Source organism: Natator depressus, chromosome 4 (assembly GCF_965152275.1).
Source record: "Natator depressus isolate rNatDep1 chromosome 4, rNatDep2.hap1, whole genome shotgun sequence".
NCBI classification, from domain to species: domain Eukaryota; kingdom Metazoa; phylum Chordata; order Testudines; family Cheloniidae; genus Natator; species Natator depressus.
Window position 1 is genome coordinate 34,882,320 of NC_134237.1, and position 18,511 is coordinate 34,900,830.

The 18,511-nt window shown below is 41.5% G+C and overlaps 1 protein-coding gene across 1 annotated transcript in view; it reads left to right on the forward strand.

Annotated features, from left to right (window-relative positions):
• Positions 1-18,511, forward strand: part of ALPK1 (alpha kinase 1) — a 74,635-nt gene that overhangs the window by 45,831 nt on the left and 10,293 nt on the right. The window contains exons 5-10 of the mRNA XM_074950010.1: positions 7,891-8,089; positions 10,925-10,984; positions 13,327-13,413; positions 14,201-14,277; positions 16,167-16,262; positions 18,087-18,191. Of these exons, the coding sequence (XP_074806111.1) occupies positions 7,891-8,089; positions 10,925-10,984; positions 13,327-13,413; positions 14,201-14,277; positions 16,167-16,262; positions 18,087-18,191 (624 nt within the window). The remainder of the gene's footprint in view (positions 1-7,890; positions 8,090-10,924; positions 10,985-13,326; positions 13,414-14,200; positions 14,278-16,166; positions 16,263-18,086; positions 18,192-18,511) is intronic.

Consider the following 18,511-nt stretch of genomic DNA (forward strand, 5'->3'; position numbering starts at 1 on the left):
CTTTAGAGATGGGAACCTTTGAAACAGCAGGAAAGAGGGGGAGCTGAGTATTTAGCTTTCTCCTTTTTGTCCCTGTTGGTAAGGTAACAAAGAGCGTTATAATCTAAAGCCCTAACTCTTGGCCCTGGGCCTTTAGCTGTCCAGGCTGACCTTTTGCTACCTGACTTACATTATAAGAGCTCCCTTAGGTGATCCAAGTGTAAGGGAGAGTCAGGTAACTGAGATCTGTAGTTTTGTTTCTGTCTGGTGCTGAGTACAGGGCAAAAAGGAATTCATGCCATCACAGGCTGCCTTTCATTTCTACCAATGCCTACATCCCTAGCATCCCTGGTCTTTCTTTTTTTTTTAATTGAGAAATATCACAGAACTTTTATAAGCATCAGAGAATGGCAGCTCTCTAATTATAATCCATGATTTGCAGTGCTCAGGAAACTGAAATAGGTACAAAACCAAAACTTCCCATCTGATCTGTTGGATCAAAGAACAGTTTACCTGTTGGATCCTATGGTAAATTAGCCAAAGTTACTTGTGATAATGCTGAAAGCGTCTAGCCCTGTCTGGTAAATGGCCACAGTATAGCTGTCTATTAGTCTGAGTGACCAATGACCATTTTAAAGTATTTAAAGAGAGACAAGGTGGGTGAGGTAATATCTTTCATTGGACCAACTTCTGGTGGTGAGAGAGACAAGCTTTTCAGCTACACAGACCTGAAGAAAAGCTCTGTGGAGCTCAAAAGTTCATCTCTTTCACCAACTGAGTTGGTCCAATAAAAGATATTACTTCACCCATCTTCTCTCTCTAATATTCTGGAGCCAACATGGCTACAACCACATTGTAGGAAACATTTTAAAGGTATGATATCTTGTGTACCTTGAGGGATATAAATTAACCCTGTTAATTCCCAGTTTTCAAATGATAGTATAGCAGTATCTTCAAGCCCTGGTGATTCACAAAACATTACATCTTAAAATCACATTGTTCTGACTACCAGCATGCATTTTGCCTCCACCTTCAACTCTGACCAGATTTTAGTGGCTCATATCTTGAGAATTGTTAGACCAGGTAGAAGAGGCGGAGGAAGGAATTATAAATTCTGATCAGAAAGCACCATTGAAGTAAATGGTTGCTTTGCCAGTGACTTCAGTGGGCATCCATCTTATATATTTAAATGCCCCCCTTTACTGTATTTATCCTCACAACACCCCTGTGGGAAATATTATTGTCCCCATTTTACGGATGGCCCAGATCAAAGATATTGAGATGCCTATTTCCCATTGATTTCAATTGGAGTTAAGTGACCAAATATCTTTGAGGATCTAGACCTAAGTGACCTACCCAAGGTCACACCAGCAGAGTAGGGAATCAAACCTGCCTCTCCTTAGTCCAGTGGTTAGGGCACTAGCCTGGGACTATCTTTCCTGTCATAGCAGGCAGAAACTTAGCACTTGCATAGCAGTTTACATTTTCCAAGTGCTCCATGTACTTAGTAACATGTACTTATCTTCCTGGGGTTATGGTGAGTGCCCAAAGGGACTCAAGCTTTGTTTTCCGGATTCTGACATCCTCAGAATTCCTCAATGGCAACATAGCCTCAGAGATTCACAAGTGAATATTTATCCATGTGTTGTCATGTGTATAAAGTCTATGTGCTGTTAAAGCTTAGAACAGGAAATGAAAAATATATAGTAAATGTAATTGCCAGAGAATTAAGCTGAAAAGAGAGAGTGAGTTTTTGATTCTTGAAAGCTGTAACTGTTCCAGAACTTAGTTCTCATCTGGTGAAGGAAGACATTTACTCAAAAAATAAAGATGTTCCAGGGCTTTTAAATTCCTTTGTATTTGGGGCTACTAATAACAGGCCCAATCAATCAATGGAAAAACTCTCAATGACCTCAGAAGGGAGTTGGGTAGGGCTTGTATCAGCACTCCCAGAAGTTACATAAGAAGTGAGGTAGTGGTGTCTACCAGTTTGAGCAGGGAACTAGATGTTCAGAATCGTGTTCTATTCCAGACTCTGCCACTGATTTGCTATATGACTAGGGCAGGTCATTTAACCATTCTTTGTTTCAGTTAACCCATATGTAAAATGTGTGTTAGAGAACATAGCAACCTCACAGAGATGCTTTGAGGTTTAATTCATTAGTTTTTGTAGACGGCTATAAAATTGGCAGATAAAGGAACTATACAGAAATGCAAACGATATTATTCTACAGATAGATTATTAACAAAGAATGACAGAGAAACCCAGTGCAATGCCTCAGGGTTAACAATTCCCAGCAGATCCAGTCTTCACTGGAGAAGATGGGCTTTGCTAACAGTGCATTATTCAAGTCCTTCAATGCCATATCCTTCAATGCTTTGGCCTTTTATTGATTGGCTCACAGCTGATATAGATGGATGGAAGAAATATAAACAAGTAATAGACAATTTCTTTGGATTTATATACATAGATGAGATGTAAATTGTGTGTAAATTTTGGAAAAGATCTAGGAAATATAACTGAAACCACTGGAAATATGCACCATGAAAATTCCTTCCTGATGCGTTTATTTAGGATCTCTGTGAAGAATTTAAATTTTCACTAACAAAATAAATGAAAGTTGAAGTGTTCAAACATGAGTGCCTACAGCTAGGCACATAGTTCCCTGGTTAGGCACAGAGATGAATGCAGGATGAGTTAATGGTGCTCAGCATCTTTGAAAATTAAGCCGTTTATTAGTTGCCTAAGTTTCTACCCCTTTTAGTTGCAAAGGCATCTTTCCCAGTGTGAACTTTCCTGAGTCTGCAGACGAACGCTCTTTTCATGGGATGCTTACCTATGTGTTCATTGCTTTGTAAATAGACAGACAGGCGTGAACCAGTATTTCATTTATTTGTGCTTTTAATTCCTGTTAAATCAGTCATCACGTTAAGGGTTCCCCAGTCTTCTTCCCCTCCTCCTCTTCATTCATTATACACCAATAATATCCATTTTACACAGTTCCTGCCAGGTCTAGTGCCAGATGGCTCTGGTTCTGAGTTTGTGTCCCGTCTTGGGAACAGCTGCCATTGTCAGTGCAAAGAAGGTGTCATAGCTTTGAACCCAAAGCTGGGACCCAAACTTGAAGCTCTATGTGGGGCGGAGCTATAGCAGTAATGCAAGAAACCATGAAAACAGCACACACTTCCACTCACTGCTGTTAAGCAAAAGCTCTTCACTTTCAGTAAAGGCTCTTTTGCATTTTTTCCAATCAACCATGTATAGAAATCTCATGCAAACTTAATTCCGTCACCACCTGACTCCGCTTCCCAGCCATGAGGTTCCTCTTTGTATCATAAACTCAATTAGACAGATGCATTTCACTTCATGGAAACAGATGTTGAAACAAAGTGTATTTTATTTCTCTCTCCCTTTCTCCCCCTAGATCTAGACACATACAGACACTCTCTAAAATGATAACAATAGGAAATATAGTAAATGAGAGAGCCCCCCAATGAAGGACAAAGGGGCTTAAGTGTCCATGTCTGAGCAGCAGATCGGAATTTCTGATTGCTCTCAGTTAGGCAGTTACACCTCTGAAGTCAGTGGAGTTACTCTGGGTTTATAATGATGCTATGGAGAGCAGAACTGGGTCCTCTGTCTCAGTCTGTTTAAAAGTAGTTTTGAGAGTTTCTTTGTACATGATTTTGTTTACATACCCAGCATGGCAGTTATCCAGCACTGTCTTTGGATGCTAAGGAATTTTAAAGCCATGTTATTTGGCAACAAATGAAAGACGTGAGTATTAATTTCTCAGTGTACTGGTAGAAACACAGGAACATAAGGACAAGGACTGACACCAGGCTATGTTACTATATGCCACACAGCGTGCAGCCGTTCCTTTTTTTAAAAAAATAGCGAAGATTCTCCCCCGGGCTTGACTTTTCTACATTTTGAGTCCATTTGGTTTTGGAGAGAGACACAAGAGGCTTCAGCTTTGAGCAGAGAGCTAAATTATGCAGCTGCAAGGCTGCCAGGCCCTCCAGAATAGGATGCTTCGTTTAGATTTTTCACAATGCTATTGAAGTGCTTATTTTCCTCCTGAAGAGACACAAACAGATGCAAACTTCTGTAAACACTTTAGAAATGAATTCAGTGAGTTTGGCCTCTCAGCAGTGCTCAATAGCTGACAGAAAAATGTCTAATTAGTGCAAGTGGAAATAATAGGGCCACTTGGATTCCTTCCATCCTCCTCCAAGTCTACTTTTCCTAGGAACTCAAAGGCCCTTTTGTTTGGCAGGTCACCCTCTCTCAGGCTTTTGTGCTCCAATCTATTAAGGGAAGAAGGGGAGAAAAAATAGATTAGGCAATGCTCTGTGCTTAAATATATGGTGTGTTCATGAGCATTTAGAATGGGTAGTTTGCAGGGTCAGTTTACAGGTGCTTAAAGAGAGGGATTCCTCCATTGTGGGCAGGCAGAAGTAGAGCATGTGCACGCAGGGAGTGGGGAATCCCTTTCAAGTGCCATCCTTTCAGCAAAGACCCTCTCTGGATCAGGAAAAAGTTAAACAAAAACCAGAACAGCACCTTGAAGTGTGGAAAAGCTGGGAGATAGCAAATATGCTGCTATTGATTGGTTCCATTATCCTATCATAGCCTATCCAAACCATCCCTGCCTTGTTTACTTCATCGCCTGAGAGTTACATAGCAAGCTGTGAATTTAAAAAGTGGACAGAGTGGTAAGATCCCCTCTGTGAGCCTGATCCTGATCTCAGTTGCATCAGTGTAAATCGAGGGTAACACTATTGATGTCATGGAGCTACCCTGGTGTAAAAACCCATATGAAAGGAAAATCCATCTCAGTGGCCCAGATTCTCAAAGGTAGTTAGGCGCCTAACTCTCGTGAGTTACATGTACACTTGCGGTGGCGTGTAGCAGACAGACACTGCACAGCCAGCTAGTGCAGATATAAATGATGGGGAGAGAGAGCTTAGGCAAGTAGAGTGGCATGCCCTACAGGCAGGACCCCTTGGGTATATTCCCTACACAACTTTCTATACGCCCAAGCAGTGCCTCTCATGTCGACAGTGCTGTTTTTAGCAGTGTCGTGTCCCACTGCCTCCCCACAGCCAGAGCCATGGTGAAAGGTTCCAGCAGTGAGGAAAGGCTCTGGCAGGTGGGCCTTTCCCTGCCTGGGCTTTTCTAGACCAGAGCCTTTTCCCCACTGGCTCCTTCCTGCCACAGCCTGTTCTTGCTGGGGAGCTGCTGGAGTTTTCGCTGCCTCTAGAGCCTTTCATTGTGGGGTATAGCTACGCACCACAGGGACAAGTGTCAATGCAGCCAACCTTTCAGTGTGGCGGAGAGCTAAATGCGTGGTGCTTCTCCTTTATACACTGTTATAAGTGTAGACATAGCCATTGAGTTGGGTGCCTAAATACCTTTGAGGTTTTGGGCCAGTGTGCCTACGAGGAGAGCTAATGAGAGAGGGAAATGTTATAAGCCAAGTACAAACATTGAGATAGCTGCTGAATTTTTTTTTTTTTTTTAATTTTGCTGGTGATTCAGATAAAGTTCTCTCTTCAGTCACGCACTACCTGACAGGGCTTTGGGGACTGATTCTGCTCTCACTCACAGCAGTTTTAACACCATTGATTTCAGTGGAGTTACTCCTGATTTACACTGGTGTGAGGGAGAGGAGAGTCAGGCCCTTTTTGGAATAGAGCTTGACATACTAGATTTTTCAAACACTCATGGCTCTGCACTTTTCACTGTATAGAGAGCTCTTTATATCCAAGCACCTCAAAGCACCTGACAAAGCTGGATAAGTAGCATAACGAGTCTCATTTTTACAAGGCGGGGTAATTGAGGGCTACAGGGAGGTTGTGGGCCAAAGACCTGGCTGGAAAGCATATTCTATGGCTGTGGAAGCACAGGAGGGATGGGTTCCCTGACTATACCATATTGTAAGAGTCTCTTCTCGCTTCCTGAAGTGACCTGCGCTCCCCCTTCTCCCCTCTGCGAAGACAACTCCTTTCACTTTTCTCTTACTTAAGACCGAGAGACCGTGTGGCCCATGGGAATTCTATAGAATAGGATCCAGTTAAAAGACAGTTTGGACAAGAAGGAAGGGACAATAACTTCACACTCCTCTACATTCCTCCTACAACCGGTGCTCCCAGGGTGATTTTTTGAGATAGGAAAAAAGGCTCCTGCCATGGTGTAATGTACACATTTCAGTGAAATGATCATTGGATGCTACTCTCCCCATCACAAGACAGGCCCTCAAAGGATGTATGAAATTCCTAATTTGAGCTTGTGGAGCTCTTTTCCTCATTGCCCCATTGTGTGTGGCAAGGGACAATGACTGATCCCACAACTCCCCTGGAAAGGGCATGGTGTTTGGGCCCTAGCCTGGCAGATGTCCCAAGATCTGCATGGCTCTAGACACCCACAGAGGCTCTGTGCATCCACACTGCTACCCTGCTGGCCTCCCTTCTCCCTAACAGCATGCTCCTTCAGGAACTCTGGCTGATTCCTCATACCAGTAAGAAGGATCAGCCGCAGAGGGGACTCCAAGAGAGTTAATACTGCTTTAAAAATCATTAAAGGTGACCTGCAAAGGAAAAAACATTGGACTTCTGCCCTGTTTGCTTCTTTGTGATGTATAAAGGAGTGTTTGATCTTGTAATCTTAATGTTGCATTAATGCCGGTTATTTATATTTAGGGCTGATCCCTCAGAGAGCTGATTTGCCTCCTGAGAGGCCATAATTTCCTACGGGACTTTTAGGAAAAAAAGGAAAAGAAAATCTGGAGTTAACACTGACCGCTCCCATTTAAGCTAATGGGAACTCCAGCAGTTCAGCAACACTGAAAATTTGGATAGTATTTGGATAGTATTTAAATATTTGTGCATGTGTAAATAAGTGGCCTGATTTTCAGAGGCACTCAAGTTTGAGTTTTCATCTTCACCTCTCTGTGCCTCAGTTTCCCAATTGCAAAATAGGACTAACAGTACTTACCCACCTATGTAAATTTCTTGAAGATTTATGGATAACAGCTGCTGCACAAACTAGATGCGGAGCTCTTGCAGCTCTCAGTGACATCAGATGGGAATTGAGGAGCTGCCCGGTACTTCTCCAGGTCAAGCAGCGTAAGAGCTAGATGTTACCATTATGACTATGAATTGGTTTGTTGTTCATTTAAATTTACAGAGCACTTAACTACCATTCTAGGAGCAGTATAACAATTAAAAAGACAAAATAGGGACAAAATCCACATTACAAACCCATAAAACAAACTACCCAACCAGAAGCTTCCATGCTGAAAAAAAAAATCAGAAAATAGACAGAAGTAATATTTTATAATGCTAATAAACTCTATTTAATCACTATCGCCCTTACCAAAAGCCCAGGAACAAAAGAATTGCAAGCAGAGTGAGAAATGCATACAGTATTTCATCAGCCAGCAGATATTTGTTTTTCCTAATGTCTATTTCTTCAATCTCTGTAAAATTGTATGACTCTCTGATAGCAAATAAGGAAGACTATTTGACTGAAAATCTGGTCTAGTGCATAGTGTTGTATAAGCAGCATCATTTGGCAAAGAGAAAAGGAGGACTTGTGGCACCTTAGAGACTAACAAATTTATTTGAGCATAAGCTTTTGTGAGCTACAGCTCACTTCATTGGATGCATCTGATGAGGTGAGCTGTAGCTCACAAAAGCTTATGCTCAAATAAATTTGTTAGTCTCTAAGGTGCCACAAGTCCTCCTTTTCTTTTTGCGGATACAGACTAACAAGGCTGTTACTCTGAAACCTGTCATTTGGCAAAGAGTTATTAAGCCTGAGTATTTTCTGTAAACGGTTAACTGAACTTCTTTTACCTCTCCTGTTTGTGCCTGGCTGTCTCCTGTTTTTGGTGTTCTTTTCAGGTTTATTTGAAAGCCTCCATCATGGTCAAGGACTGTGCAACAGCAGCTGCTATCGTGTTCCTGATTGACCGATTCTTATATTGGGTGGATGCCTCCAGCAAACTTCTTCGGATTGCCAAAGGCCTGCACAAGTTGCAGCCAGCCACACCAATAGCCCCTCAGGTGGTTATTCGCCTAGCTCGCATCTCTGTAAATTCAGGTAACAAAACTCTTGTTAAGCGCTCGCTCTCTCCCTCTCCATTTTCTCTGCTCAGTTCTAATTAGGAGCTACTTGACTTTCAAGAGGATACTTTGTCCTATTCTGGGGATGACATTCCTATGATCCCAGTGCCATCTTTTCAAACCTAGATCCCACCCCCCTGCATCCCTCCCACCTCCTCTTGCCAGCACAAAGGGCCTGGCATAAAGGGTTTCAGAGCCAAAAGCAGGAGAGAAAATTGTGAAAGGGTGTGGAAAATACTAATTGGAGCTTTTGTTCCTTCACAAATCTGGCCTGCTGGTTTCAAACAGAGGTATCTGAATTGCTGTACTTCTGACTGAGAGCCTTTAAAAAGTAGATTAGAACACCGGCATTTTCTCTGCACTGTCCCGGCCGTTTTTTCAGTAGGGCCACTTGACTATACAAACAATGCCGCTGACAGCCCCACTAATGTAAATCGGTGCTTCTTTTCATCACTCTTGGAGCGTGGATGGTACCTGAACGGCTTTTAAAGTATCTTCCCTTATTTCAGGACCAAAGGTAAAAGGAGAAGCTGACTGAATCCACCCTGGTTTTTAACAACTCAATTTAAATTACGTGATTTTTTTTTTTTTTTGGTAAAATAATGACAATAGAAACTATAATTTACTTTCAGAACCATTCTTGTTTCTATCCGTGTGTTTCTAATGCTCCCATTGCTGTGGTGTCTAAGCACCAGAATATTCATACTTTGGGCTGGTGCTGCAAACATATAACTCTGCTCACATGAGCAGTTCTGTTGATTTCGGTTGGACTGCTTGTGGAGCCAAAGCTGCCTCAATATGATAAGGGTGGTAAAACAAGGCCTCACAGCATCTCTCTCAGCATTCAAACCTGCCAGTGTGTGACCCAGGCCATTGAAACGGGTGACGAATGGCTGAGATGTGGAACACCTGTGTTTTGTTAAATGCTGTGCTGTCATTTTACAGCTTTTACTGGTTTACTACATGAATTCAATACCCAGGTTCTTAAATCTGTTATTGAGGAGGGGTAGTTGTCCCAGGTTGCTTAGAGGAGTCGTGGGTTTGGGAAGAGGGTGCCTCCCTGGGTTTGTTGGGGGATCGTGGGGAGAGGGATTTAGGCTGCCAGTACAATTCAGGCCAGGCCATGCATTTCCCCAGTTGAGCTTTCCTCACCTCCTTCCATCTCCCCTAAAATTAAATCTGTCCTATCACCCTACCTCTCTGTAGCTCACCAGAGCTGCTGCCCCTGCTCCTCTCTAGCCCTCCCTTCTAAGGAACGAGGGGGAGCCCAGGGAGCTGCTGGGACAACTATACGAGAGAGAATGTAGAAGGGCGTGGAGCCGCTCAGCCTGCAAAGAGACCAGCAGCTCAGGGCCTGTTCCCCAATCCTCTTCTGTGAATGATGTAGCAGCCAAACCTCCTCACCCCTCCTCAGTCCAAAACCACATCTCTGTGCTTGTGATCAGTCCCCAGGAGCAGCTCCCTATTCCCTGAAGAGGGGTAGAGGGGATCAGGGAACCATAGCTGCTGGAGGACAGTCTTCTCCTTTCCTCCACTATCTGCCACTGTTTCCTGTCCTTGGAGGACACCATCTCAGGGTGGGGGAAGAGGCTGTGTGGGTGGCACAGTGGAGAGCTCAGCCCAAAGGGCTAGATTATGCCTGTTCAGAGAAGCCCTACATTATGGGAAGGGTGGAGCAGCACAGGCAAGCTGAGGCCTTTTAACGAGTTCAGCATACTATCCTCATTATGACCAGCCGAGTGGCCCATGAGGAGATCACAGCCATGGCACCCACCTACTCCCTGCCCTCCTTTAGGTGCTGACCCCCTGTAGGGAGCATCTCAGAAGCAGCTCTGTGTAAGGTGCATTTCTCCCTCCCCGCAGCTGGGTGGCTGTGCAGGGGCCAGACCTACATGATTGTAAGTAATACTGTAATATCTAGGTACTGGAAGGAATGAGGCAAGGCCCATAACTCTGCTAGGGGTTGTTGTTTCTGTTAACAAATATTTTTTTATTTATTACCTCAAGTCTAGAAACACGTTGTACTGAGCATATCACATGAATGCAATGGGACTATTCGCAGCAGTAGTTCTGCACTCTAGTGTTGGCAGGATGGAGCTGTAGAGCAGGAGTTCTCAAACTGTGGGTTGCAGCCCCGTTTTAATGGGGTCGCCAGGGCTGGCGTTAGACTTGCTGGGATCCAGGATCAAAGCCTGAGCGTTTCAGCCCTGAGTGCCGGGGCTCAGGCTTCGGCTTCAGCCCTGGGTGGCAGGACTGAGGTTACAGGGGCCCCCCCATCCAGGGCTGAAGCCCTTGGGCTTTGGCCCCACTGATTAGGGCAGTGGGGCTCGAGTGGGCTCAGGCTTTAGTCCTACCTTCTGGGGTTGTATAGTAATTTTTGTTATCAGAAGGGGGTCGTGGTGCAATGAAGTTTGAGAACCACTGCTGTAAAGTAATACATATTAACTCGGCATACAGGATTTTCTAAGTACAAAATAGTGCAAGTGTTCTAGCTATAAAGTATCCTACTTTATCATTTCTTCTGTGTTTCTGTACATGCAAAATTGCATGTGGCATTCAGTATAGATACAGGTGTCCTTTATTTCCTGACCACCAGTGTATGTCTAGCTGTGAGTGTTTAACAGCAGTCCTAATTTCAGAAATGTACTTTTATACATTGTATAATTAAAAACACTTAAACATGAACAGTGAATGCATTAGGAAGATGGAGACTAACTAGAATAGACAGACTTTTATTCATGAATAGTTCAATCCCATCTAAATTACATAATGCGTTTTAATGTTCATCTATCTTTTTGGGTTCTTTTTTCAGGAAAACTTTTAAAAGCTGAGTATATTCTAAGCAGCCTTATAAATGACAATGGAGCAACAGGTATGTCTAAGTCATCGTTTTTGGCAGTTTTATAATTCTTTTAGCTAATCTCATCACTCGCCACACTCACACAAACTTTAAATATTATCATTCACTGCGCGACCGTTATTAAACTCCTGATTTTGCAATGACTTGCACCAGGCATAATGCTTCCTACCAATATTAGTCAGAATTCAGTGGTGCTGCTAACAGTAGTAGCCTGATAAGAAATAATACTGATAACTAATATGTGCCTGCAGGATCAGGTCTTAAATTGCAATGTTCTCTTGCAGCTTGATCATGCATTCCTTGTGCACCAAAAACTCCCACAAAAGCCCTTTTGTTGTTAGTATTTATTTCCTTTTTAATTATTTTATTTTTAATGCCCAAAAACGTGGTAGGCAAATTACATATTTCCCTTCTCTCTGCTCTTTACCATGAGAGAGAGAGATGTGGACAATGAAGCTTACTCTTTTCAAACTTCCCTAATTCATTCAGGGCCCAAACTCTGCGAACCTTTACTTAGTTCGAGAAGTACCCTGCACCTTTGACTGTATCACTGGCACTCTGCCTGCTGATTTCTGTCCGATTCTAAACCTTTGGCCAGTTTCAAACAGTTGACTGATTTTTATTTATTTTTTTTTTAACTCAGATTGTCAGAGAAATGTTTCTCTCTTTCCTCCCAAAATCACTCTGGCTTTATGCACAAAATGAGGAATATTGTGTCCTGTGCCAATAATAATTGTTTCATTATATAGTGACCACCAGAGCTAAAAAATTGGGATTTGTACCAATGGAAAAGAAAGGATTCCAGCTTTCACAGCACTGGTTCTAGCCTTGGAAAGGTCTGAAATATTGGACTTAAAAGTCATAATATTTTTGTGCTATTTTAGAACACTGTTAGAATTTTTATAAATACTTATTTGTTATCATTACTCTCTCTCCCTCAGAGGTCTATACAGTTGGAGTCAGAGCTTGCTTTACGGGTGGAAGGATGTGCAGTATTGCCAACCCCAGGTGCTCAGTAATCACGAGTCAGGCCCCAAAAATCATGAGTTTTTTTTTAAATTATAAATTTTTGGTGCTTTTTCTTTGCCTTTTGGTTTCTGAGCCTTTATGATTCACTTGGGTCGTGTTTTCAAGCTTTTCTCCCCAACAACGAGGGCTAGAAACTTCCTTTTTTAAAATGAAAGATAAGTCTCTCAAACATCCACGCAAGTCCAGGAGCTGGGGTTGAAGAGACATACCAAATATCAGAAGACTTGTGATTAAGTCAGTGTGGGTTGACAGTTTTGACTATGAACAACATTGCCAGTTTTAAAAAAAGTCAAACCTCTGAGATAAGGTTATTTGCATGCTGTTCAGCGAGAATAATTGTTTTATGTAACCATAATTTGTGATATTCATTCCTTAATTATTTTTAGTGATGTGTGTAAATGTATGTCTTGTTTTTAATTATGCTTGGCAAACTTACTTATAATTTAATAAAGTTTTGGGTGTGAACGTACAATATGTATGAAAGATGCCATATAACTATCAGACAAAAATAAGAATGTAGATGCCTAAACATTATTTGATGAAATTATGAGCACTCTTGTTTTAAGATGCATAACATATTAATAAAAGAAAAGGAGGACTTGTGGCACCTTAGAGACTAACCAATTTATTTGAGCATAAGCTTTCGTGAGCTACAGCTCACTTCATCGGATGCACTGAATGCATCCGATGAAGTGAGCTGTAGCTCACGAAAGCTTATGCTCAAATAAATTGGTTAGTCTCTAAGGTGCCACAAGTCCTCCTTTTCTTTTTGCGGATACAGACTAACACGGCTGTTACTCTGAAACCTGACATATTGATGTGTGATGAGAAAACATTTTTTGGCACAGGCTAAAAAAATGTGTTACGCTACCATTTATACATTACCACAACTATATTAATTAATTTAAGTAATCACTTCAGTTAATATTTGTGATATTTAAATATTATTTATTAATATTTAGCCACCCTTGCAAACCGCTCTGAAATCTTTAGTAGGATATTCCATAAAAGTGCCAAATATTATTATTATTATTATTATTTATTTTATTTTATTATTAATATTATTTTATTGCTGTTGTTCTACGGTTTATCTAAAAATAATTGGTATGAAAGCTTTATACTGGTGTATATCTCTCTGAGTTCTTTTACTGTTCCATCACCTTTGTATCTCAGTACCTACAAGGTACCTAAAGCCCTAATTCGAAGCCCATTGAAGTCATTGGAAAGACGCCAGTTGATTTCATTGGGATTTGGATCAGATTTTAAGGGCTCAGGAACCACCAACAGCTGTCACACTCCAGTGAGTTTTTAAACTCTCGTTTCAGGCGTGTGGCTGTATGACAAGGAAAGTGATAGGATTCTTGTTCAGTCAGTCTGTATACAGATCAGAGGACAGATTCTGCAAAAGCTTGGTAAGATCACACTCTGCAGCCAGACACTTTTCCATGCAGTGATTTCACCATTTAAGCGTTAAACTAATTATCCATGTTCACAACTTACTAAAAAGGGATTCCTGTGTTAAGTAAAGACTTGGCTTATCTAAAATTTCCCCCTGGTTTCCCTGACAGAGAAAGCCACAGAAAATTAGCTCTACTCACAACTGGCTGAGACAGAAAACACTTGCAGCTAGCAAGAGCCCATTTATCAAACAAATGTAATTTTACAGATCGTCAGTCTGTTTGCTGAGACCACCAGAAGATATGCACTTGTAAATGCTGTTTCTTATGTTATTTTTAATATTCAAGCAGTTCCCCCCTTTTCAACATTCTTTCCTGAATTGCCAGCCAGTAACTTACCTCCATAGAGCTGTCATGAAAATTCCCTGGGCAGACGCAAGAAGGCCCCAGGATGGTGGTGCAAAGAGCTGCTGTATGGAAGCTCTGCCCTTGGTAGGATGATAGCACAGCCGGCCTAATGCTATGCTGTGCCTTCCAAGTGAATTTGCATTTTCATGACTGCTAATCTAGGATCTTTCACAAGCATAAAACTTACATTTATGAACAAACCAAAGCAATATGAAATTAATAAATGTAATGTTGTAACTAAGCTGGAAAAGCGTGGTAGAATGGTTTTATACAGTCTTGAAATCTCCCAGCTCAGGTTAGGTGAAATAAACTCATCTGCTTTAAAGCAATATAGAGCTATGTTGTAACTTAAAGAAGCAGTCTGCTTATTGATCATTTCTCTGCTTTATTTCAGGAATGTGGTATGAGGCAGCGGAGCTGATTTGGGCTTCAATTGTAGGCTATTTCAAACTGCCTCAGCCAGATAAAAAGGTTAGTGTTTTTTTCACCCTGAATACTCTGACTAATTCCACGTTGATTCCAGAATCCATTGTGTTTCCCTCAGTCATATGTCCTGGGTTTATTCTTCCTGGATGTAGTCAGTTTCAGTCACGTGGGGCAAATGTTCTAGCTGAACGTTACACTATACTTGATTTATTTTTACATGCATGTGCACGCGCTAATTTGAAACCAGCATATCTTGAGCTTTGTTTTGCTTTCTGCAAAGGAATACAATGATCATTTTCATTCATTAGCATCACCAGAAGTAAATGATCAAATGAGACGATGCAATGTAGTTCTCTGATGGAGTGACAGACTCGTACCAAGATGCAGCCATTGTTATACTTTTAGGGAGGGGCCTTAACCATTTAATTGGAACCAAACATTCCTGAGCTTCAGGAGTGTTCAAATTCTGAACCAGGGTCTGAATATTTATCTATCTATCTGGGTAGTTATACAGTCCCCATCATTGACGTATCTGAACAGCTTACAGTATATATTCATCCTCATAACCCCCCCGTGAGGTAGAGAAATGCTGCTATTTCCATTTTACAGGTGGGGAACTGAGGCGGAGAAGGGGTAAGTGACTTGCACAGAGTCACAAAGGAAGTCTGTGGCAGAGCAGGGAATTGAAGCTTGGTCTACTCAGTCTTATGTTAGTGCCCTAACCATCATAGGTCCTACAGCCATCCTTCATATATTTTGTTATTAACTTTGCAAATAGCCCAGATCTTTATAACACTTCCATGCTTTAGAATGTTTGGAATCTGGATCTGAATTGTGTAAACCAGTCCTGTCTTTATAATGGACCAAACCAAAACTCCAGATCCCAAACTCCCTAAACTTAGTTTGTTAAAACTCTGGACCAAAGTTTTGCATCTTGAACCTTTCTCAGAAATACTTATATGAAAGCAGAGGTGTGCAGGGAATTTTACAGATATTTAAGAAGGCAAAGAGGCATCATGTAATGGAATGATTTAGCTGTACTAACTGCAATCTTAAGGTAATCTGTTGGCTGGCATCTGTTTGGGAATAGTGAACAATTGTCCTGTTTTGGAAGGACACAAATGGCAAATTCACCTATCTTCATGACATTACAAATTCTTGTGGTTCACTGACCCCTATTCAAAATTGCTCATTCCAATCCCCAGAGTTAAATCGTCATTAACTGGAGCTCCTGCCTTTTTGTCAAAATCTGGGATTTTTTTGAGTGCTTCATAAAATAGTTCAGTTCAACATTAACTCATCAGTAGCTTGGTGCTCTATCAGCAGAACTGCATGTTGATTGCATTTGATATGGTGCTTGTCTAGACAATTTTTCCTTGTGCCTCGCAAATAGTTTGAGAAAAACTGATCAGTTCTAAATTATTGTTGTGCAGCTAAAGTTAGTAGAGTGTTAAAACTGAGCCTAAACAGATTAAGAACCTGTTTTCCAAAATCTGTTTAGTCAGGATTTAATGTAGCATTTAGTCTGAAGATATTCTTATGTCACATGATGCTGTGCCGTATTTGTCACACCTTAAAAGCTGACAGGCTGGAGAAAATAGGAAGGAAGAATGTAACAAAATTCCAATCCTCATTCAAATTCCTCCTATAATACAGAGCTAGTTCCCTAGTTGGTGTAAATAAATGCAGTTTAATTCAGTTTAGTAGAGCCATACAGACTTACACCAGCCTTCATTTTTTCCCCAATGCCCGCACATTTATAATAATCCAAAAAACATAATTTGGCTATCTCGTTTCCTGCTCTAGATTTCCCCATGTGTCCTCTCTTCTCTGTGTGTCTTGTAGATGTCTTTATCTTTGTGTCTTGTACAGCACCGTCAAAAATAGAAAATAAAATGGAAAAAACACTTGTTTGTTTGTTTTTTATTTTTCAGGGAATTGCTACATCACTGGGTATTTTGGCTGACATCTTTGTTTCCATGAGTGAGAAAGATTATAATAGTTTTAAAAACAACTCTCAAGTTGACCTGGTAAATATTCATATATTAGAAGTCTTTTGCTGATCCTTATCTAGTTGCACCAAGCGCAGCCAAACTTCCTACTCTTGTCCTTGCACTGAGTGCTTGGGGAAGCTCTTCAACACCAGCCAAAGAGTTCGTTATCTCACCTAAACACAAAGTGGGTGTCATTTCCCTACAGGACAAATTGAAGGAACACTGTGTGAACATTGTTAAGACCAAAATTAGACAAATCTTAAAACTTCCAATGTGATGGGAAGGGTCTCCGGGACACAGGAACTGGTATTGATCAGACCATTAGTGTAGATAATCTAGTATCTTGCTCTGGCAATAGCCCAAGACTCATTAAAGAAAAAGCCTCTTATGGACACAAAACCTGAGAGGTGCTGAGCATCTGCAAAACCCAGTGGACTCAACTAATCAAATTCTAAGGACCGTGCTCTATCCTGACTGAGTCCTGATCTTCACTGAAATCAATGGCAATTTGCCTGAGTAATTATTATGTTTTATCCTCTTAAAGATCTCAGGATTCATCCCATAGAGAGTGGGTCATGTTCAGTGCATCTCAGGATTTGTCCTATAATGAAGTCATTTATTTCACATAACTTGAGAGGAGAAATCAGTTTCCCTCCGAACTAGAAGTGCAATCTGAACATAGCATTGCATTGGAACAAACTGTGACTTTCATTTTCTTCTACAGTGTGTCAAGTCCTCTGGTCCTAAATCAGATCTTGCTCAGACAAAATTCCTGTTGAACTATGTTAATGTAAACAGTAAGGCTGCACAGTTAGTCAGAAGAAATCAGGATATGTAGAAGTTAAGGTTCACAGGGCAATTTAATTCGTGTGCATTGGCTATATTTAGTATCTTCCTGTTTTCTGGTTAGATATATAGCTTAATTTCTGTTGGACATAAAATGACTACTACAAAATCCATGGCCAATTGAATGTAGTTATAGGAATCCTCAATTTACTGCTTTACCTGATTTATTTTAATGATCAGGTTGTAGCATTTCATGACATAAGGCCAAATTATGGCTCATGTTCTCAGCAGATGCAGCTGGGCTCTGCAGTCAGATCAGTCCCACTGATTTCAGTGGAACTAAACTGGATTACATCAGTGTAACTGAGATCAGACTCTCCCCTTTTATTTCCAACTATTTCCCACCACATTACTATTACCTTCATTATACAGTCAAGTCTTTATGGGTATGCAATGCTACCAATGGAAGCCCAAGATTCAAACTCAGGCTCAAGCCTAACCCCACTTCCATCCACACAAAAATCACTCTAACCTAGGGCTCAGACCCAGGATCCCAGGACCCCAGGAGGGTGGAGGATCTGAGCCTGAGTCAAGCCACGACCCACAGTTCAAGCTCTATTGCTTTGCAATGTAGACACAGCCCCACTAGATCCATGCTCTGGGAGTCCACCAAAAGTATTCCATGAGCTGACTTCCTTTGTCCTCTGGACCGTCAAGTTTTTCCACACTGTACCACGAATAAAGGGCTAGAGCGGCCACATTTTGGGAGGGTGCTAGGAAATCTGAGATATGGGTGGTTGGACTCAGGCCCGCATAATGCAATGTAGATGCTCCAGGCCCAGGTTGGGACCCAGGGTTCAACAATTCCTAACCTAGAGTTATAAATGAGTGTAGAGACTCAAGCCCTATGTTAACAAATCCAGGCTCTGCTAACTCAAGATCTACTAACCCTGGACTTACATTGCAGTGTAGACATACCCTATAAGTGTTACTTGCCTTTGTCCACCACCACGAACGTGACATTACAAAGATGACATAGTGTGTAAAGGAATTTTTATCCTGCTGTTTTAACAGCGCCTTCTCCAAGAGTTTGACCATCGCTTACTGTCAGCTGCTGAAGCCTGCAAGCTGGCAGCTGCCTTCAGCCAGTACACCCCGCTTTTTGTGCTCACAGCAGTGGTGAGTATGATTTCAGTTCACATCTGGGACTTGGGTAGGATGCTGCACCCTTCCCAGAACTCCTATCTAAAACCACAGAAGAAGAAAGACAGGCGGAGAGAGAGATCCCCCAGAGTGATAGTGCTTTGCAAGTTAATACCTCACCCCCATGCAACTCTAAGCAAATTTAGAATAAAGCAGCATAATCAGATATATGAGACAATCCTTACCTCATTTCCTAGAAATGCAGAAATGAGCTGTAAGAGCTGGTATCTGTGCCTTGAAATGCATGAAGAAACAGCACTTTTTTCTTTTTATTTGGAACAGAATTCCAGATTTCT